General features: G+C 35.6%; 1 protein-coding gene across 7 annotated transcripts in view; it reads right to left on the minus strand.

Annotated features, from left to right (window-relative positions):
- Nucleotides 1-1,645: 1,645 nt before the first annotated feature.
- TANK (TRAF family member associated NFKB activator) overlaps nt 1,646-22,640 on the minus strand; it is an 87,927-nt gene continuing 66,932 nt past the window's right edge. For 5 of the 7 annotated variants that reach the window (XM_060016693.1, XM_060016690.1, XM_060016688.1 and 2 more), the window contains exons 5-8: nt 12,754-12,830; nt 11,993-12,108; nt 5,928-6,508; nt 1,646-2,492 (exon numbers count right to left, since the gene is read on the minus strand). In XM_060016693.1, the coding sequence (XP_059872676.1) occupies nt 2,316-2,492; nt 5,928-6,508; nt 11,993-12,108; nt 12,754-12,830 (951 nt within the window). In that variant the 3' untranslated portion in view covers nt 1,646-2,315. The other 2 variants (XR_009520161.1, XM_060016689.1) reach the window with 2 other exon arrangements.

Raw genomic sequence — 22,640 nt, forward strand, 5'->3', positions numbered from 1 at the left:
AAAGGAGGGGACGTGGGGGAGTGGGAAGAACATCTCCCGAGCTTCCATCCACCCCTTCTCTACCTCCTCGAGCTCTCCCTCCCCCCCGTGTTGGTAAAATAACCACGCAACCCGGGGCTGAGGGGGCGGGGTGAGCCAGGCTGGAGAGTAAGAAAGCAGATGTCCCCGCTGGCAGCAGCCTCAGCCTCCGGGGAAAGCTGCACCGGGGGGGCCCTCCCGAGGACATTCACCTCCCACTTCTCAGGCATCCCGCTCACAACTGCCTCGCCTCGGCGGGGGTGGTTTTTTCAGACTCAGCGTTTCGCGTGTGCAGCTTTTTTACCTGGAAACTGTTCTTACCCGGCCACGCGTAGCAGATGCCAAGATGCAGCCCCTACACGACTCGGAACTAAGAGCCAGAGGGGAGACCCAGCGGGTGCCCAACTCCACTTTCCAAGCTGCAGCCAGCACCACCTCTGCAGTGCGGGCCCGGAGCCTGTTCTCCAGGCTGCCTGTCCCTTGGCCCGAGAGGGCCTCTGTCCCTCGGAAGCCGGAGCTTGGGGTAGCACTGGAACCCAATAGAAAACAAGAGTTCCCCGCTTACTAAAAGTGGTGGAGGTGTCAAAAGGGTGGACTGGAGAAGAGGAGTCAGTGATCCACTTCGAGTCACTTTCTGGGCCACAATTTCCTTTGGTTGTCAGCAGGCTAGTAGATGTCAACTGTGTGAGAGGAACTCTTCCTCACCTAGAAAAGAGAAGGAAAAAGAATCCCCTTTCATGAGATAGGTACAGTGGTATATTCTGGCTGGAACACGCTGGGAAGTTTTTATGTTTAATTTTGCGTGTGTGTGGGAGGAGTGAGCGAGAGGGGAGGCTGGCTGGGCGGGAGGTAGGGGGGAAGGGAAGAGACTTGGATAATTGTCTAGGCATTTCCATTCAGCCCCAGCGGCAATGAAAGAAAGATGTACATGCCTCAGAACCCTTCACAGTGAATGCCTAATAATGGCTATGTCACCTTGGTGAGGAAGATGTCAGTGTGATGTGCTTGGCACCCTGAGAAGTCGAAGCACCACTCTCATTCTTCCACAAGTTAAGGCTCTTCACTGTGGCACAGGTGATACCTGAACAAATTGTTCCAATCCCTTACCTGAAACCCTCCAGCTTTCTACAACACTCGTTCCCAAGAAGGCTTAAATTTCTGTTTTGAGAGTTGCAAATCAGTGTTTACTTCATAAAATGGAAGCCATGCCTCGACCATTTTTAAAAATTAAGTGTGGGGTGGGGGAGGGAAGAGAAACCTAAAAGACAAGAATCATAGGGAAGAAAAATGAAAGGGAAGTCTCATTTTAAAATTCTGCAACCCTCTGAATTTGGTATCCTCTTTCTTAAATATCTTCCTCTCGTCATCAGGCAGGATGCTACCAATGAATTAACAAATTTCTCAAGAATGTGAACATTTCTAATATAAATTAATTAATATGGATAATCCTTACAGGGTTTTAGATTTGCTCCCATTAAAGACAAATGTGTTTCTTTAGTAAGTTTAGTTTGAAAAATAATTTTAAAATTCAAAGTGATCTACTAGTTATAATAAAATGTCACCAGATCTGGTATCACCCTTCTATCAGATTACTGGAAAGAAACATGAATTTTATGAATTTCCCCCAAATGTGATTTATTTATTTATTTAAGAACAAAGAACACATTAATTATCACAATATAAGTAACTCTTTTAATATTTAATTTCATCGTGTTGCTATACGTATAGTAAAAATTAAAACCATGTCTATTATTTAAAAAAAAATAATAAAGTGTTTAAATAATCCTACCAGTGATCTTATCACTGAGCAACAAATGTCTTAGGTTTGGTATTTACTCAGATGTTTATCTTGTCTGCTATTCTCTATTATTGGTTTATTCAAAAAGAACACCCACAGCATAAATAATCTAAACTTTTAAATGAAAACAAGTGAAAAAAACCCTATAAACATTTGACATCACCAAATTCAATAGATCTAACTAGAAATCCAAGCAATAAGCTTAGACATTTGAAAAAAACATAAATTATTGTTATACAATTCCATAAGTCACATACATAATTTTGAATTATGGCAATAAACACTGTAAACATGAATACAATGAATTACAGTTTTGTACAGAATGATCTTTTAAAAGGTAATAAAAGAAAGTTACAACATAAGTTTAGAAAAAAATTCAAATAGCTGTGACACTGGATTTTTCAATAAATGATTTTGAGCTAAGTTTGCAATCAAGTACATAATATTACAAACCCAGAATCATCACATAGAACTTGATATGTCTGTTTTCAAATGCGTCTTAAGTCTCCCCATTAAAGTGTGAATTAAGATGCCGGAGGAAATCCCCCCTGGATGTAATGGATGGTGGGAAAACTGCTTGACAGAATTCACATACTCGAGGTATATGCAGTTCTGAGCCTGTGCCACTTAGTACCGATAAGTCACTGTCTTGATTAGGAAAGGGCTTCCAAACGGGCTGCAGGAAACAAATAAAAACATCTTCTGTTATTTGTATTTAAAATCAACTTGCACTGAATTTCAAATTCAAATTTTTTGAACGGGTTATGTGCGTATATATGAAATTCCCTAATATGAAAGCGAATTACCTTTCCTTTAGAATTGGCATGAGGACATGACTCAATTCTCTTTTTCACAAAGGGCATAATTTAACTTTAGGAATCACTTAAAATACACATTCATGCACTTTATCTTCACACATTAAAACATCTTTCAGCTTTAACACCAGCATGTTTTAATACCCGTTATCCCAACGGGTTTTGGAGTTTTGGAACAATAGTCAATAATTGAGACTTTAAAAAAATTAAATTCTATCTCTTCTATCTTATATTGGAACTTTAAGTTATAGGACCTTTATTAATACACAGCATACTAGACACGATGTGTGTGTACATGCATTTTGATCAAGAGCAATGTAATTTCGCTACTATTTATAAGCAAATACACAATGAATAAATCATATAGAAATAAGTTCTAATTTTTGAAAATAATTTTTTTAAAGTATGAAACAAATTCTATTGATCAGTTGTTTTTTGAAACCTCAAATATTTAATCGTTCAACAAAGTCCAACATTGGATGCATTCTTTTGACTTCTTATTTTGCTCCTGTTACAAGCGCATACTTTGGCCTTCTTACCCTTTCTTGTGGCTAACTAAAGTGAAGCCTGTCAACAGTTGCCAGTTAAAGGATTATGGGAAGCATAATTCTACAGAGCTACCTCCATTACTATAAGCAACACCTACATACTCTTAACTGTACTTATTAAAAAATATCTAGAAGGGCCAGAAAAAGCATTTAGTTCAAGAGTAGGTGCTCAATATATGTTTGTTGGCTGGAATATCTTATTTTCCTGAAATGTTGTAAACCAAATTACTTCTAAAATTTGCTTTCTTATCTTGACATATCTAAATTCTGGCACTTTGAGGAAAATCACCTCGAAATGCCAACTGAAAGAGACCCCTTTGTATTCCTGTTACTAATATGCTTTTAAAATAACAACCTAGTTCAACTCCTGACATAGTGTTAGTTTTCATTCCCTTAACCAATCTCTTTCATCCTAGTTAACCAATCATTACATAAACAGTATATTACTAATTGAAGCATTTGGGTTTCACTACATCACTGTCTTCTTATAAACATTTTAGTGGACAGCTGTGTACGGTTGATGTAAATATACAAAGTCTGTCTAAGCACCAAGATAACATTCAAATATCAGTACAGAGGGTGTATAATAACACTGACTCAGATACTTTTGTGAGAAGTGGCAATTTTATTACAAAAAACAGTAATATTAAAATACATATTTGAAATCTGGAGTAAAATAATTTTCTCTCTTCCATGATAAAAGAAAAGCAGTAATAATTATGAGTATGTAACAGAGTTAACTAGATTTAAATTTTAGTGTTGGCAGTTTAAACAAAAAGTACAATTGATTAATATGCACCACTCTAATGGGAAATTGATACGGATATAAATAAAAGATTGTTATGTTAAAGATACTTTAAATTAAGATCTATAAAATAGTAATAGACTCAGAAGCAATTTAGCTTCTAAATTGGATGAGCCAATCTTCTACTGCCAATTTATTTTCAAAGTCCATACTTATCCTTCTCTATTAGGAGCTATTAGTTCGGATTTGAGCTTTTCATAGAATTCAGTTGGGACCCCAATCACTGACTCAGCAAAAGTAGGAAAAAAAGAAAATCACATAGAGCAAAAATAAGCAGGTATATTTTAGACTTTATTATGATAGCTGAATGTATAAAAAAAGGTGCTAAGTAGTAATGATTGAGATAAAAGTAAAAATTTGAAATATGCAACCAAAATTTCACTTCCCTTTGTTATTACTGACAACTCAAGAATTTTGTATTTCTCATAGCTTTATTAAAACAAATAAAACAACAAAATGTTTTAAAAAACCCATTTTAAGAAATATCCTTTGAATCCTAAACTGTAACATGGCCTTCAAAACAAACAAATTTCTTTGCCTTTCTGCCAAAATATCAATTATCTAACCTTATGCCCCACGTCTTGTGACAGCTCAACACCAATTCTCCTGCATTTTTTAAGCTGAATACTTTTCCATCAAGTTGTAATCACATACCAGCTGTTTCCCTTGCTGTAGCCTAGAAAGCAAATGCACAATGCAGGGTGCCATCTACTGAAACATGAATGCACAGACTAGTAAAAGAACAAGCAAGAGATGTAATGGAGAAAAAAATAACAAGCATTAGAACTGATGCACTTCACAGCTCCACAGGAATTCTACTTGAAATAAATAAAATTGTTTAATCTGTTTCATTAAGTAGTAACTATAACTGTGACTATGATGTGAAATAAGGTACAATGTAGAACATAAGTGAGTTTACAATTAAAGCTTATTGTCAGAGATGCCTAGTTTTCTCCACTACTAAAATATACCACAGCTTGACTACTGCCTTCTTTGTATGCTGATTTAAAAGTCTATAACCTATAAAAGTACTTATAAAGCCAAAGGGGATTAATCAAGTTGTTGGTGTTTTTTGGTTTTTGGTAAATTAAGTATCTCAAGGCAAAGAGAAATCAAACAAATGTCTGCAAGTTATATTAGACACTTTTACCAATCTGCATTTTTATGAGCTTATTGTAACAATTACATATTTTCATTTGCCTTTAGGCATTAAACACCTTTTTTTTTTTAAACTTAAAGAATCATTTTGTAATAGAACCTGAATAAAAGGGAGGGTAGGAGTGGATTGGGGTGGGGGGCTGTAAGTAGTCTGCAAGCTTTAGAAACATGAAAGTATTTGATTAGAATCATACATATGTAGAGACTGTTTAAAAAATGTATTAGGCTGCAGATTAGAAACCAAAACCAAAACCAAACCCTACAGATCTACGTACTGTATAACTGAGAATGTAATAGAAGTATTATTTGAAAGACAGTTCGCTTATTTTCAGAAATAGAAACATACAATGTGATTATTTACTTATAAAAAAAATCATGCATTCTTGTAAAGATAAGTATGATACACACAAACTTTTTGATAAAAAAATGCCACCTGCTTCACAGAATGAAATTTAATAAAGAATCCTATTATAACAATGATCCCGAGTTAAAAGCTTTGAATAAGGGACTAAGTAAGAAAATGACACACACTAGATATGGATAAGGTTTACATGTATTTTAAAATGTGCCGTAAATTTTAAGGTACTTTATACTAGAGCTTCACCATATTCATCTTTTAAATTTCATGTCATTTATTACAGGACTTGGATATTTTTATTGAAAGCTTAACTTCAGCTAGTCATTAGTTTAAAAAAGGTGTCTGATAATCTGAAAGCTACATATCTGTGCATGCATGGCAAAATGTGTGTTCACACTTAATATATTTGTTAATGCAAAACAGTTACCTGCTGTGGTCCTCGGATAGCTTTTCCTGGGTAATCGAGTGAAGGAAAAGGTGCATCAGATGGGTCCTGAAGTGGGAATGTATTTACATAGAATGCATTATGGTCTCCAGGTGGCAAACACGGAGCTCTATCCAGAGTTGTCCTGATACAAGTATTTACAAGATTTGAGGGTTTTGTTTTGTCAGTTGTTTTAAGGTTTTGTATAGCTGAAGCTATGGGGTCAATTCCCTGAATTTCAAATAAAGTTTCTTCTGTTTTGACAAAGTTTCCCGGGTTGTCTCTGGGCTCCATATTAAATTTATCCTGGCACATAGCCTCACATGAGGCAGGACCAAGGACACTGGGTCTTTCTGGACTGCTATGTAAGAAAGTAGAGTCACTGTCCGTAGGTGGAAACTTGACATTGAATTTAGAAAGTGATTCAAAAGAGGTGTCTTCCTCATCTTGGCCCAATCCTCTTGGTGCGACAGATGTGATGCATGGTGCACCTCTATTTATATCATCTTTTGCCTGAGGCTTAAATAGCACTTCTTGTTTATCTGTTTTATCCGTACACTGTATAGGCACAGAGCACTGTGTCTCTGCAGGGGAAAAAAAACAAAAGGAAAACAGTTGCATTTCAATCCTTCTTAAAAATCTGAACGTTCAATTAGCTTTGGATAGATGAGTATTATTTTTTCTACTGGCTTTTACAGCAACTGAAGACAACTGGGATTTTTTTACATTTGCTACCACCTTACACAGAAATATTAGCAGTCTCCAGTGGGTGAATTGGAACGTAGCTTATTAGTCACAGTTTAACTACTTTGTCTTTTCCTAGGTCCTTGTGCTGTAAGCCTTGCATCTTGTTCAGTTATACTGCTCTATACTTAAAAAACATTTGCTTGTAGTGTATACATCTAAACATTTTATCAGTAATGGAAGCTGCAACTGTGAGCTTGCTTAGACAAGTAAGTTATTAAAAGGAAAAACCCTTACCAGGCACATATATAGTATACAGGTTATGAATCTATATGAATTAGGTCATTTACTCCCCCTTATATCTCTGTGTGACAAAGTGTATCACCAATCAGCTTAGCCATTGTCTACTCTTAATACTATGTGAAGGCGTGGTGGTGGCGGGTGCTGGGAGAGAGAAGACTGGAGGCAAAAGAAGGATGAAATTTTAGGATGCATGTTCAGAAAGGTCTATGTGAATATATGATTTTCTCATCTTATTAGAAAAAGGCCTCTGTAGATAACAGGTAGATATCAGGTAGATACCAGGACCTCTGTAGCTCATTTATCTAGAAGCCACTTATCCAACAAATTCAGCTCTCTAGGACATAGGCAAAAGCTAGAAAGTAAATAGTGCTTTTCAGGAGTCAGGCTAAGAGCCACAAGGCCCACAGATGAATTTTGCTCTTATTCTCATTTTAGATTTATTCTAACAAGCTTGATGATGTCTCCCTAGTTCATAGCTGGTAACAAGCAACAAACTACAAGGTATGGATATGAATTGTTGAAAGCAGATATAGATATCAGTAAGAGCTGAAAGCACGAGAGGAGACAAGAGAAACAAAAAATCAGATATAAGAACTCAGAAAACACTACAGTCTAGTGTAGAGCGAACAAGGGCTACATTTTTCAATGCAAAAAAATCAATGATCAAAGCACTCTCCATGTTGATGATACCGAGACATTAGAAAAAGCTAGATTATATTCCACAATGTTACTTCAAGAAGACAGTGAGGGACTTCCCTGGTGTTGCAGTGGTTAAGAATCCACCTGCCAATGCAGGGGACATGGGTTCGAGCCCTGGTCCAGGAAGATCCCACATCTGTGGAGCAACTAAGCCCGTGCACCACAACTACTAAGCCTGTGCTCTAGAGCCCTCGAGCCACATCTACTGAGCCCACGTGCCCTAGAGCCTGTGTGCTGCAACTACTGAAGCCCACGCACTCTAGGGCCCACGTGCCGCAATGACTGAGCCCGCGTGCCACAACTACTGAAGCCCCCGTGCCTAGTGCTCTGCAACAACAGAAGCCACTGCAATAAGAAGCCTGCGCACTGCAACAAAGGGTAGCCCCCTCTCACCACAACTAGAGAAAGGCTGCAGGCAGCAACGAAGACCCAACACAGCCAAAAAAAAAGAAAAAAAAAAAAGACAGGTTGGAGGTTGGTAATGTGTATATTTTCATTAAATGGACAAAGGGTAAACATTTTATTTTAAACTAGCACTTTAAAAAAGTAGTCATCAGTGAAGTTATACATTAACCAACGATGCCTATTTGAGCAGACGGGGTATACAGAGCACTGCGCACAGTGTCTGTCCAGATTCGTAGGCACTTAACAAATGTCAGTTCTTTTCCCTTCCTTTGGTCTTTGCAGACTTGTGACACTTTTCTCTCTTTTGCCACAGCACATTTCAACACAGATGTTTTCTGTTTGGACATGATTGTAGTACAATACTTCTTGGTTCACCCTGTTATATGCCTACTAACCTCTCTTTAGTATGTACCATCTTCTCTTACTGGATTACAGCAGCCTTTGAACCACTTCCTTGCCTCTAAATTTTTCTCATATCCACTCTATTGTTTACACTGCTTTCCCCAACCCTCTCTTAGTTTTTCTAAAATACAAATCTGGTCATGTTACCTTCTTAATAAAACCTTTTCATGGTTCTCCAAGACCTTCAGCCCTAAAACTCACATAAAGCTGTGCATGATTGGCCCTTTGTCACCTCTCCATGCTGTCATCTTTCACCACATCTGCTCTACTCCGTACTCCAGCTATAATGAACTTTGGTACAGTTGTCCAAACAGCCATGCTCTCTTGTCTTTGAGCCTTTGCACATGCTGTGCAGACTGCCTGAACTTCCCCCTTCCATTACTCTTTGCCTGACTCTTATTTGTCCTTCATGTCTTGGCTTAGGCATTAATTTCTCTGGATGGTTCTCTCTGGTTTCCCAAGACTGGTTTAGCCATGACTCTTGGGTGCTCTGAGGACTATACACTGCATTGTATTTGCAAATATACCTCTTTCTCCCATTGAAGTAGGTTTCTTGAGGTCCTAAACTATGTTTTGTTTCCCACTTATCTCCAGTACCCTGCCCAGTGCCTGCACATAGTATGCCTTCAATAAATGCCTTCTGAATGAATCTGTGTTCTCTTTCCCACAGAGCCTAGCATAATAATGTACATTTACTAGATAATCTGTCTGTAACTAGGAGTGGTACAGTAATTGAGACCAAGCTCAATTGCTGTCATTTTTCCTGGTAGTAGACATAAGAGTGGCAGGAAATTCTAGGAAACAGTATTTTCTTTGTAGATTACAACACCTGAGAAGGAGGAAACACTTATCAAAATGTTCTTCAGTAGAACAGGAGAATAAAGAATCTGCTGCTGCTGATAATGACAACTATTAACATATACAGCACTTCTATGTGCCACACACTTATAACCATTGTTTGTGCATTAATTTAGGGGTTAATTCCAGGGCTACACAGCTAATGAATGAGTGACAGATCTGGAACTGGAACCCAGGCAGCCTAGAGCCTGTGCTCTGAACCATTATGATAAATTGAACATGCTGGTTTCTAAATTATAGAGAAGGGTCTCCAAAATGACAGAAATGTGCTTTGAATTTCTCTTCCAGTAGTAGATATCCCCTTTGTGAACAAAACATGGAAAACCCAAACAGGTGGAATAAAGCATATATTTTCTTTTAGTATAGCTAGCTGGCATACCTCAGCACATTAAAGTAATCTTTTGAATTAATCTGTTCAAGCAATGAGCGTTACTATTCACATACACAAAATTTTTTTTTAAACGTTAAGATTTCTAAGATTACTAGAAATCCAAGCTTAGAAAACTTAAAAATCAAACAAGGTGCATGAAAGCACTTGTCATTCTGACACTATACTAAGAAACATGATCAGGTGAGCTAATTGTCTTTCTATTTTGTTTTGTTTTGTCAAGACGTGTATTCCTGCAAGGAAAAAAAAGTAAAATGAGAAAATTTTTTCGGTTTCTAAATTTTAAGTATAGGCTGTCCATTTGGATGACTTTTCAGTTTAATTACCTTGTATACTGACAAAAGAAAAAGATCTGAGGGTTGTTTTAACCTCTAGTCCTATATCCTTGTCTCCTGATCGCCACTGAAATATGATCCTACTTCATGGACCAAACAGTACTTTTTTTTGAAGCCACAATTACTTAAACATACATTTTACCTTTGTCCTTTCTCAAGGCTACTGTCATGTGGATGAGAAGCAAAAAAATTAAAAGTACAATTCTACTAACTCAGCAATTTATGAATTATATCTGTTTACTTAAAAGTAAAAATCAAATTTTAACAAAAAAATAACACAGGGGCCAATAATGTCAAATAAACTCTTTCCAGCTGTATTATGCAAATCACATTTAAAATAGTTCCTTTCCATTTGTATTCAATGCAGTGTTCACTCTTAAAAAACCTGAATAGGCATCTTTTTCCAAAACATTTCTTTTTCTTTCTTTCCCCCTTTGATCTACTACTGTCAGAAGCATAATATTTGATATTGTGGTTTGTTTGGAGCCAGCAAAACTCCACTGGAGTCTGTAGCACAAAAGACCTAAAACATTTCAAGAATAATGTTGTATTTATTATTTGTGACACAGTTAATATAAAACATAAGAATAATGTTAGGAAGCAGTTTTAGTGGGAAGGAAATTGAAGTTAAACACTCAGTATTCTAGTTGACAAATACATACTCAGATTTAGACTTGTGCAATTTAAAAATGGTCAAAGTATTAAGCCATTGATAACAGGGTAGGTTCTTTGTGTAACAATGAATACGTCACCATTACAATGTTTTGATACTACGCTGATGTTCAAAAAAGCATGATTAATTGTAGGTACTACATCTCTATAGCTAGTAGATTTTAAATAAAGATAATTCTTTTATTGGTACTTCAGAAGTACCTAGTGTCTTCAGTCTGCACAAAAGATCAAATTCTCAAGAAAATGACAAAAATTAAGGTGGAAACATTAGAGTTCCTTTTGGGGAAGCAGAGGGAAGGGAGGGGAAGAAGTAAATTATGTTTGTCTACAAAGATTGTTTTGCTTCTCCAACAGCATACTGTGTACCTTTTCTGAAAATAAAACGGTAGTAGTAAGCAAAAAGTGAATTTACCCTATAAAATGATTTTTTAAATAGCCTAGCTATAAGAGCTGTAAGAAATGGAAAGTGATCTTTAATTAAAGGAGTGTTAGCACTGCTGCAACATCTTTCAGAGTAAAAACTGTAAATCACAGCTCTTGGGAATTGTAGGTAGAATATCTCAAATCACAAGGGTAAAGGAGAATTTATCATTATAAACCATCAGTTTACCTTCCTTTTGTTTACAGGGGTACATGGTAGCCAGATTCAATCCATGGTATTTTGCTATTCATATCGAACTACTGAGGCAAATACCAGGAAGCCGGTCTGGGGTTTTAGGGAAGGGTGGAGCTTCTAAAAAACACACTGCAATATATCTGTAAAACAGATATTCCTTTTAAGTTATATTTTATACTTAATTTGTACTTTGTACGTCCAACAGAACTGGCCTCATGAAATGTGAAATGTTTATTTCTTCAATCAAATTACAAGAATCTATCCATGGTGTCCAATTAACTTTTAGGCAGAAGTTAAAAACAAACCTAATACTATAATTTTACTTAGCTCATATGTGATAGTGTAGCTTCAAGGTTGCTTACTAATATATCAATTAATGTTTAATAAGACCCCCAAATAGCAACTGAAGACTTTGAGAGATATATTCTATATTTATTCTTCCAAGGTGGGACTTCTCATTAAGATGATTAGTAATTATGTCATTCAGTTCAATCTACATAGTGCCACATAAAATAGGGAAAAGGCCAATAATTATATGATGCAATACATTACAGAATTTAAACAGTACTTACCCATTATAAGTGGTGAGAAGCGCAAGTTATAGATCCTCAGCACTTAATAAGGATTTAGAAATATTTTCACAATAAAAAATAAATCAGTTTCAACCAATAAAATTAATATTACTGTACATTACATCAAACCTTACCAGTTACAGTGGCTGGTACATTAAGTTTGCTTAAGTGGTCTTTTTGTGCTTTGGCTAGCATGCATATTCTATGAAATTCTTCTTTCAGATCCCGGAAAGTCTTCTCTATATAACCTCTAAAAATAAATCAACATTTTAAAATGTAAGGCTATATCTTCAATTTTTAAAAATCATGATTGAATTTACATAGCACTTTTTAATGTATCACAAAATAATTACTGAAAGGTTAAAGTTAAAGAAAAATCATTTAAAATTCCTAGAAAATGTTTCCTAAAACAACTTTAATATTTGGAGAGCCAGGTACAAAGTAAGTGATAAATTAAAGTTCTAATACATAAATGTAGCAAAGACTAGCATACCTACTTATTCATATATCACACTTATGCTGGCTGTCTCTTTCTTACATTAGAAATTTCAGTGTATTGACTTTTTGTCCTCTGTGAACATCTTAAATAGAAAAAATTAAATATTCCTCACTTTGATAAGGTTAACATTAAGAGCCATCCATATAAAACAATGTGGCCATAGTACTTGTTCTATTGATATAGGAGAACTTCAGAGAATTCAGTTTTTAGACCCATCTTTGCTATTAACTGTATGACTTAATTAGGTCATTTTAACATGGAGGAGCCTTGAGTTGGTCTCTTCTAGTTTTGAAAGGCTGCTTTTTCTTACAATTGCTAAAAATTTAAAATATGTACATAAAAATATATTTCAATATTTATAATTTGTAGGGTTGGCAAAAAAGGATATAGAACTACCTTTCATGGAATAAAGGAATGCCAAGACTCCTTGGTGAAGTTTCTTTTCTTGGAGAAGAAACCTCTTGTCTTCTTACCTTAAAGATATAAAATGATTACCACTTTAAATTGCTTCTAAACTCAAATGAGAATGGGTTACCAGAAAACACAATAGAAAATTTATCTTCCTCAATGAAAAATAAGTTTTGTTAGCTTACAGATATATATATATATATATATATATATATATATATATATATGGTACAATAGATTTTTTTTTCCCCAACGAGAACATTCAGGGAAAAAGGAAAATGAAAGTAGAAAAATAAGATGAAGACATGAAGTATTTCTGGTAACTTCTTCAATTACTATTTCCAGTATTGCTAATTCAAGAAATTTCCTCAAATTCATATCTTGATGAAATTGCTACTCTGATCACCAAGCATCTGACATGACTAGAAACTTTAAGAAAAAATATCCGTGTGAGTTTACTTTTTTTTCCATTGTTGGCCTATACATTTAAATCAATGTCTTTGTATTTTGTTATAGATTCTTTGCTGAGAAATGCGGCTGTATTAGAGGAATAAAGAAAACCAAGCTACAGCTCCTTAGCATTTAACAAACATTTTAAAGATAGTGCAATTATGTATTTAAGCTCCTTTAACACAAGTTCCTGCCACCACCCTGTGGCTTCTACTGGTATTACATTCATCATGACACAAAAGTCAACATTTAGATTTTTAAAAAATCTTCAGTCATACCTAGAGAACTTTGTGTACCTTTTAAAACTACAAATTGATAAATCCAAATATTTGAAGAAGTCCTAATATTAATCAATCATTTATAATTCGGCCAAAACTGTGTAGGGTCTTATTTAAGTTCAAATTCAAACCAGTGTTTTTTATATTAGGTGACTTTTTAGATTTTATTCAGTTAAGGTCATTAAGCTCTTACTAAAATGGATGATTTTACTTCATTGTTTCTTATCATCTGAGTACATCTCCCTTATAATCTTGCTTTTTAAAAGGTTCTTTCAATTTCTTAAGAGTCTTATTTGTTCTTTAGGGAAAAAACCTGATTCTAGTTTGTTTCTCTTAAAATTAGTATCTTCTCCAATTTCTTCAGTTTATTGCTCTACTTTTTCAGCTTTTTCTAAATACTAGTGTTTGCTTACCATTTCTAAAATAGTGTATTACTTTACAGTAATTAGTAAAATATAATCTTAGCAACCCAAACAATTATTTTTATATATTATGTCATTAGACTTAGGTAAAATAAAGATCATTTGCTGCTGCATACTTTCTGTCTGACAAATATTTAAGCCATGTCTTCTTCTGGATTAAAAGAGCTTTATTGAGCTTTATAAAGCAGTCATATCAAAAGACATTTTCACATTCACAGTTTGTTTTTAAAAGTGGTAGACAAGGCTTTTCTTTAGTGTTATGTGCAGTTAGAACACTCAATGGATTTTAGTGTGGACTAGGAAAAAAGGCAACATTTTAAAGCTAACCAATCATTCAGGATGCTACAAGTATAAAAACAAACTCTTAAAAGGTTATATTATATTAAATCTATAGCAACAAAATCAGAGAAGAAGTAATATTAAGAGAACAGAAACATTTGACAATTTAAGATATTAAATAAATAATAAAACAAGTGATTAATAGAGTAATTAATCTCCTTTTAAAATTTACTATTTGAAATTCTCAACATGAAATAAAAATATTCTATTAGGAGCTAGAAAGAACCAAAAAGAAGTGCTTCTGTAATTTTAGTCTGAAAATGAAGATAGTTACAGAAAACAGTAATGAAGACTACTCCGATTTTCAAAGTACTGATTTTGACATAAAGTAGGAATGATTGCTTCTGAAGTTAAAGAAGCCTAAAAACTAAGGGGTGGGGGGGGGTGGTGGGAAAGAGGTGAAGGAAAAGGCAGGAGAAGAATGATAACTTTTAGCTGGCTCGCCAAATAACGTATTGACTTACTTCTGCGATGTTAAGATTTCATAACCGGTGTGGGTGAATTTATCTGGAAAAGATTTCTTTCTTGTGTTGGCAGGGGGTAAAAGGAGGACTGACTTATTGAGGAATTTCTATGAAGTATCTAAACTAAGGACTTCAAGCTTCTTTGGGGTTAGGAACAGTTCTGCTTACTATCATTTTTGTTATCATTATTGAAGAGACATATTACTGATTGTACTGAGCAATGCACTGCACCTTCTATCATTTGCACCAAATAAGTCTATTGATATATTTCAAATGAAAGTTTTATGTCCCCACAACCTAAGAAAAAATTTCGAAAGAGACCGTAACATGTTAGTTCAAGAAAAAGCAAAGCAGTTCTCTGACATTTTGAAGTAGGGTTTATCTAAAATGGGTATAGAATGTTAATATTATTTTCCACTGTAGCAATCGAACACAACTTTCTGAAAAAGATCATTTATTTTTTCAAAGGATTTAGGATTAGTATAGCTAACAGCAACTCCAACATTTTCCCCAGAAACTCAGACTTTCTTTTAAATGCTAAATGATCTTACCTAATGAAGACTACTCAGTTTGCTGAGCATCCCAGAGAGTAAGTAAACGTTAAAAGAGATAATTTGTATTTTTCTATTTTCAAATATTATCCAGGTGGACCCCGCACTGCAGGAAGTTGAAGTTATTACAACTTCAAATAAGAAAGCAAGAGAATTCTGAACATTATATTTTAGGAGATTTTAACATTAAATCATTCAACAAATGAATTTATTTTGAGGTACTAAAACTTAAAATACTTAACATTATAAACTGTTCCAAGTACTAGTTTGGAAATGGCGAACTTGTGGAATGAATACTGAAATAAGAGTTTTACACGTCGTACTTTTCATTTACACTTCCAGTATGGCACTGGATAAGTCATTCAACTAAATCATTAAGATAAACCCATTTGAAGCAGTTGGAAGACGTTGTGAAATGATTCCTTAAATTTCCTCTTATGTAAATTGGGAGAATTTGTTTTAGTGTAAATCAATTTAAGCTTCTCATAGATGTGTATTATATATAAAAAAGGTTCTGTTCAAGACTTAGTTGAATATGCAATGATATTTAAGAAGGAGAAAAAACAAAAAGTGGCTAATATTTAATTAGTCCAAAACCTTCTTATTCTTAATGCAGCAATAATGGGAAATGTTTTTGTGTTGGAATCCAAGATCTGTTAGATACCAACATTTCTAAGAAAGAAATGTATATTTTCCCCAATGCCTGCCTTTTTAATATTTGGTACTAAAAGTGAAAGTTTTTTTTTTTTAATAAATCAATGTGAAAAATACAGAGATGATTCACAATAGCCAAGATATGAATTCAATCTAAGGGTCAGTTGATGATGGATGAGTAGATAAAGAAAACGTGGTATATATACAATAGAATATTGTGTGTGTATACACACACACACACACACACACACACACACACACACACACACACATATTTTAAGGCCGAACACATCAGCTTTAAAAAAGAAGGAAATCCTGTCATTCGAGACAATATGGATGAACCTGAAGGACATTATGTTATGTAAAATAAGATAAGGCAGGCACAGAAAAACAAATATAGCATGATCTCACTTATATGTGGAACCTAAAGAAGTCAAACTCATAGAAGCAAAGTAGAACGGTGGTTGCCAGGGTTTGGGGGGTAGGGCAAGTGGGAAGATGTTGAGTACAAAGTTTCAGTCATGCAGATGGATAAATTCTGGAGATCTAGTGCATAGCATGGCAACTACAGTTAATACTACTGTATTGTATACTTGAAATTTGCTAAGAGTATAAATCTTAAATGTTTTTACCACAATAAAAAAGAAAAATAACCATGTGAAGTGATGGATATGCTAATTAGATTGACTGTGGTAATCATTTCATAATGTATACATACATCAAAACATCATACTATACATTGTAAATATATAATATTTTTATTTGTCAATTTATAGCTCCAAAAAGCTAGGGGAGAAGAAGAAATGCAATAAAAATTTTTAATCAGAATCATGTTTTTTCTTAAAAATTTTAAGCAACTAAAGTCAGCAAAATTAAATTGAGTTATGGAACTTTTAAAGATGATTCAATTCAAATTCATTAATACCTCTCATATGGAAGGAATCTAAACTTTATTTATTTATTTATTTTGACATTGTACCAATTTATTTGATTGCCTGAAGCCATATACTTCAAAAGGAAATTAAAAACAGAAACGTTCTCTTCTTTATGGTATATAAGATAAAACAACCTCTTAGTTATTTTTTCCATTTTTTTTTCCAGAATCTAAACTTTAAAAGGCTAATACTGAATAAAGGTGGTAAGTCTTCAATGATACATATTTAACCTATAGCAATGACTATCGCTTTATTCCAGGGTTCACATCAAAGATTCTCTCTAAAATTTAGTTGAGATCCTTTCATGCAAAAGGAATATTTATTTTCAGGTGGCTCAGGCAACTGAGTGTAGCCAATATTTGATTTCATTTCTGAGATTATGCTTTTAAAACAGAAAAGAGCTATGTTCTTACTTGGAACAATGTCAACCAAGAAGTTAGCCCAGGTGAAATGGCATGGATTAGTAAAGGTAATATAAACTGTGGAATAGTTATAAATACTAACTTAATAAAATTTATTACAGAAAAAGAAAAAATGAGTAGTGGAAAAAGAAAGTGAAAATAAGGTATCACTTAGATTTTTGAAACTAAGAATGAAATGTTAAAGGAGAAACTGAGGTTGAATTTACCAGTTTTAGATATATTGAAACAAAATGTTACAGTGAAGTCAAGCATTGAATATGGCTGAATTAGGGAGAAAGTGAAAAAAGGGCTGAGAAAGTGAAGAGCTTAAGGTAGAAAATAGGAACAGAAAAAAGTTACAAGAGATTTGATAAGAATATAAAAGCATATTAAAAAAGAAGTTTGAGGACAAAAGGTAATTTAAAAAAATACACAGAAATTGTATTTATAAGAACTTATGGCCATGTGAAATCTGTGGTTCTGTCACCCTCAATAATATTACTGAAAATCTAGAAAAGCAAGAGGAACACAAATCCTAGGAGCCTTGTCTGTTCCGCATGACACAGTGTGCTAGGCAAATCCACTGCCAGTGCGGGAACAATTCCAGGGCAAAATGGGATCCATCCCAGAGTTCTGAAGGAAGAGGCAAGAAAATAAACAATATAAAAATAAAATTAAATATCCCAATTACTTCCAAGTTCTTTACAAGGTTTTGGTTTAACGTAAATCCCCCAAAACTTCTATCAATTCAATGTTACAATAAAACATTAAAAAAAAAGTTATCTTTCTGATTAATTTTCTTAATAGGAAGAAGTATCTAATTGTGGGAATGCCTTTTCATGCAAAATAGAGAAATAACGTAAGTGACTAATTTTAAAAAGTAAGGTTTCCCATACTTCCTTCACCCCTTCTCTGAACACTACTTTAAAATGAAATGATTTGGGAAAATCCTTTTCATTAACTACTACTTTTTTGTCATAACACTACCATGGTGAACAGAAAATATCTTCATGAAAATAGTTGTTATTTAAGCAATTTGCACATATTAATTATTTAACTAAATCCACATAATCTTGTGAATTAAGTACTTTAATTTGATTTTAAAGTTCACTATAGTTACTAAGGGTCTGGAGAGATCAAATATTTGTCTACAGTCTAGTAGGTGGAGTAGCTGCCACTGGAACCCAAGCCTTACTGCCTCAGGCTCTTAACCTCTCAGTTTACAGGTCCCGACTGCTAGAGAAGTGAAGTAGTAGGGTTACCTAGCATGGTGAGGAAGATACAGAAGGGTAACATTTACACATTGCACCAATGCAAACTACTTTTAAGACTCTAAAACCTGTCTGTAATACAACAAATATATTTCTCAGTGAGGCATAGTTATAAGCCAAGTTTTGATGTTTAAATACTGCCTGGGGAATGGCCTTTGGTATGGCCCTTTTTGTGCTCAAGAATGTCCAAGAAGAAATTTACACCCCAAAATCACCCTAGATAGACTTACTCAAGTTCTGCCAAACCAGTTTACGTGTTAACAGAGGCAATTTGGCAATAGCTTCTTAACCAGAATTTCACAGTTTAAGTATTTCTCAGACTTGTCATTAAAAGTTAACCATTTGACAAAGCATGACAGTGGAGTACCTTACTGTTAATGCTATCCTCTCGAAACCTTAATTCTCTTCCTGCCTTCCTAACTACCTCCTAATAGATGACTGGGCATAGTTATAGTAGCTGACTTAAAATCTTTGTCTGATAATCTCAATATCTGCATCATCTCAGGGTTGGTATCTGTTCCCTTGAAACTGGGTCATATTTTCTTGACTCGCCATATGTTGAATAATTTTGGACTGTACCCAGAACATTGTGAATATTATGTTGGGGAGATATTCGGTTATATGGTGCCAAAGAGTGTTGATGTTTTTGTTTTTGCAGGAAATTAAGTTGGTTAGACTCAGACTCCAAACTGTCACTCCTCTGAAGAGCAGCAGCTCAGATCTCAGTTCATTCCTTTATGCTTCAGCTGCAAACTGCTTTCAGTTTGCCCACACATCCTTGGTTTTAGGGAGAGCCAGAGACGGGCTGAGTTTAAACACAGAACTTCAGGTTTACTTTCTCTGGCTCTCTCCTTTATGGGGCTCCTTCCTTCTCTGGTGACTGTGGTTATTCTGGGACCATTTTCCTTTCTGCTTCTTCCAGCCAGAATGGTGGTGGGCTTTCAATTGGAATTTTAGCCACTGGAATTGTGGCCACCCTCAGGACAAAACCACAGAAAACTCGGAATCTCCCATTAGTGACAGTACTTCACAGTAGTGAGCAGCTCCTCCTTCTTGAGACCTTTTTGGCTACCAGTATAATATTTAGGTTTTCTTTTTGAGTTTTGGTGTTTTCATTGGTCCCTGTTCTTCTTAGACTAAAAATGTAGGCATTCTCTAAGGTTCACACATGGGTACACTGTTCTTCCCTCATTATACACCTTTCTCTTATTGTTCATTCTCGTGTTAAGTCTATTGAGTATTCATTTCCTAAAGTCTGTATCTTCAGGCCCACCCTCTCTCTTGATAGCCACTCTCAATTCTCTTTCAATCCAATATATTTTCACTTGTTCTGCTGTCTATAGTAGAGCACCACATTTTAAAATATAACATAATCAGGGGCTTCCCGGGTGGTCCAGTGGTGAAGAATCCGCCTTACAATGCAGGGGACATGGGTTTGATCCCTGGTCAGGGAACTAAGATCCCACATGCCGCGGGGCAACTATCCCACGTACCACAACTACTAAGCTCATGCGCCTCAACTAGAGAGCCTGCGTGACGAAAACTGTGGAGCCCATGCGCCCTGGAGCCTGCGTGCCACAACTACAGGGCCCACGCACCCTGGAACCTGCGCGCCACAACTAGACAGAAGCCCACGCGCCGCAACAAAGAGCCCGCGCCACAATGAAGACCCGATGCAGCCATAAATAAATAAATAAATAAAAATAAATATTAAAAAAAATTAAAAATAAACCCAATCACCTCTTCCTCAAATCTGGTTCACACTTCTAATCTTCATTTTCCTTTGTTAATGCAAGGCCATTCTCCTTAAAATAAAAAAATCTTAGGGAAAGATAAAACCTTCAAGAAACTGAGATTAAGCATTCCTAGAATAGCAAAATTCAAAACAAAACTAGGGGTCTGATAAAGGGCTACCAACTTTTTACTTTGCCAAGAAAAAACTTAGTAAAAACAACTAACTATAAAGATCTATTATCTTCTTCATGTAAAAGAGAAATGGACATTTATCAAAAAAGTAGAAGGGAGAGTTTTTGTTGTTTTTTTTTTGCGGTACGCGGGCCTCTCACTGTTGTGGCCTCTCCCGTTGCGGAGCACAGGCTCCGGACGCGCAGGCTCAGCGGCCATGGCTCACGGGCCCAGCCGCTCCACGGCATGTGGGATCTTCCCGGACCGCGGCACGAACCCGTGTCCCCTGCATCGGCAGGCGGACTCTCAACCACTGCGCCACCAGGGAAGTCCCGAAGGGAGAGTTTTAGATTCAGCTTTATTAAAAAGTTTTCACTCTGTCCTCAGGACAAGATGAGAAACAAGAGCCGGGGACAAGAACAGGGATTCTGTGGCTGCAGCATGGGGAAAGAGGAGGAAGAGAAAATGTTCAAATCAGCAGGAGCAAGAAGGAAAGCAACATTTACTGTGGCCACTGGCCATCCAGCAGGAATACATTCTAGGTGACACTTTCAGGGAATCTGGACAAGTCAGTGACCTCCTGCACATCATTATTTGGATGAAATGTAGAGGGAAACATGCTGCCTTAATGTTAAATAGTTAAGAGCAATTAGAGGTCGTAATAACGGTGGGTAAACCCATCCAATAAGGAATATAAAAATCACACCACTATTGATAAGCATAACAGGAGAGAGAAAATAAAAGATACCCATCTTGGAATTATTTGGTTTTCCAAAAGGAACTTACCAGAGAAGAAAAAAAAAATCATAGTTTAATGACTTACAGAATGCCTGGGAACTACCTTACAATAATTTTATCAGGATTCTAGGATCTATCTATTTATCTTAGAGCCGAGTATCAAGTGTATGGAAAGATGTCTAATTGGCAAAGAAAAAAAATCTTTCAGGTAAAAAAGCTTTCATAACATGGCAAGAGTGCCTTAAGCAAGCAACAAAGACACTGAAAGAACACAGCATATTACATGCAAATGATAAATTAGGTGTGACCTCCCCATCTCTCCCCCATCAAATTCTAGCAATATCTTAAAGGGGACTACAAATTCAATAAGAGTTGTTAAAATACAATATTGGGAAAAGTGCTAGCTAGAGATTCTATGGTAAAATGAAGCTAAGTAGTTTTTTTTTTTTTTTTTTTTTTCTTTTTGGCCACGTTACGTAGCTTGCGGTATCTTAGTTCCCCAACCAGGATTGAACCTGGGCCCTCAGCAGTGAAAGTGTGGAGTCCTAACCACTGGACCACCAGGGAATTCCCGCTAAGTAGTTTTCTTACTGTTGATTTTGGATCCTATAATACATTCTTGTGCCTTTAAAAATTACCACGAAGAATACATACTATGCAACATTTCACAAGTCTAGGGTTCTGTGGAATAGCTCAAGAAATGCATCAGGCACCACACCAGCTTTTAACAGCATAATGCAACCCTTTGCATGCACAGGCATCCATTTGGGTCCACCCTGTGTCCCCCACCATGAGACCAATGCAAATATAATGCTCTAGCTGCTTGCTGTTCTATAAATAACAGAGATCTTTTTTACTCTGATCCAGGAGCCTCATGTCTTCTTCCACCATCCATGAAGTTATAACTTATTAGCTTGTAGGTAGGGTAAAATCAAACCCCAGACCCTGAAACTCATGGGGTCAACAACTGTCACAGTAGTATTAAATATTATTTGCCTTTTTTTTTTTTTTACTGTGTTGGCATTTATACTGATGATACAAAAGCAATGGCGAGTAAAACTGCTGGTGCCTGGGTATGACCAAGGCCATGTTACCAAACTGTACTCATTGTATTCTTCAATGCCGTATACTCGATCAAAAAGGAAGCCAGTTTCACCTAAGAATATCCTTGATGATGACATAGTAAAAACTATTAACTTTATTGAATTTTGATCCCAAGCTAACATTTTTTAGTATTCTGTGTGACAAAATGTGAAATATACACAAAGGACTTCTATTTCATACTGAAGTACAGGGGGAAAAACACTTGTGCAAGTGTTCGAGCTGCAAGTTGAACTAGTCACTTTTTTAATGGAATGCCATTTTCACTTGAAAGCATGATTATCATGCAAGCTATGGTTATTCAGACATTTTCTCAAAAGCAAATGAAGCTAGCTTCCCACTTTAAGGAAAACAACTGAAAAGATT

This window comes from Delphinus delphis, chromosome 7, assembly GCF_949987515.2.
Source record: "Delphinus delphis chromosome 7, mDelDel1.2, whole genome shotgun sequence".
Taxonomy (NCBI): domain Eukaryota; kingdom Metazoa; phylum Chordata; class Mammalia; order Artiodactyla; family Delphinidae; genus Delphinus; species Delphinus delphis.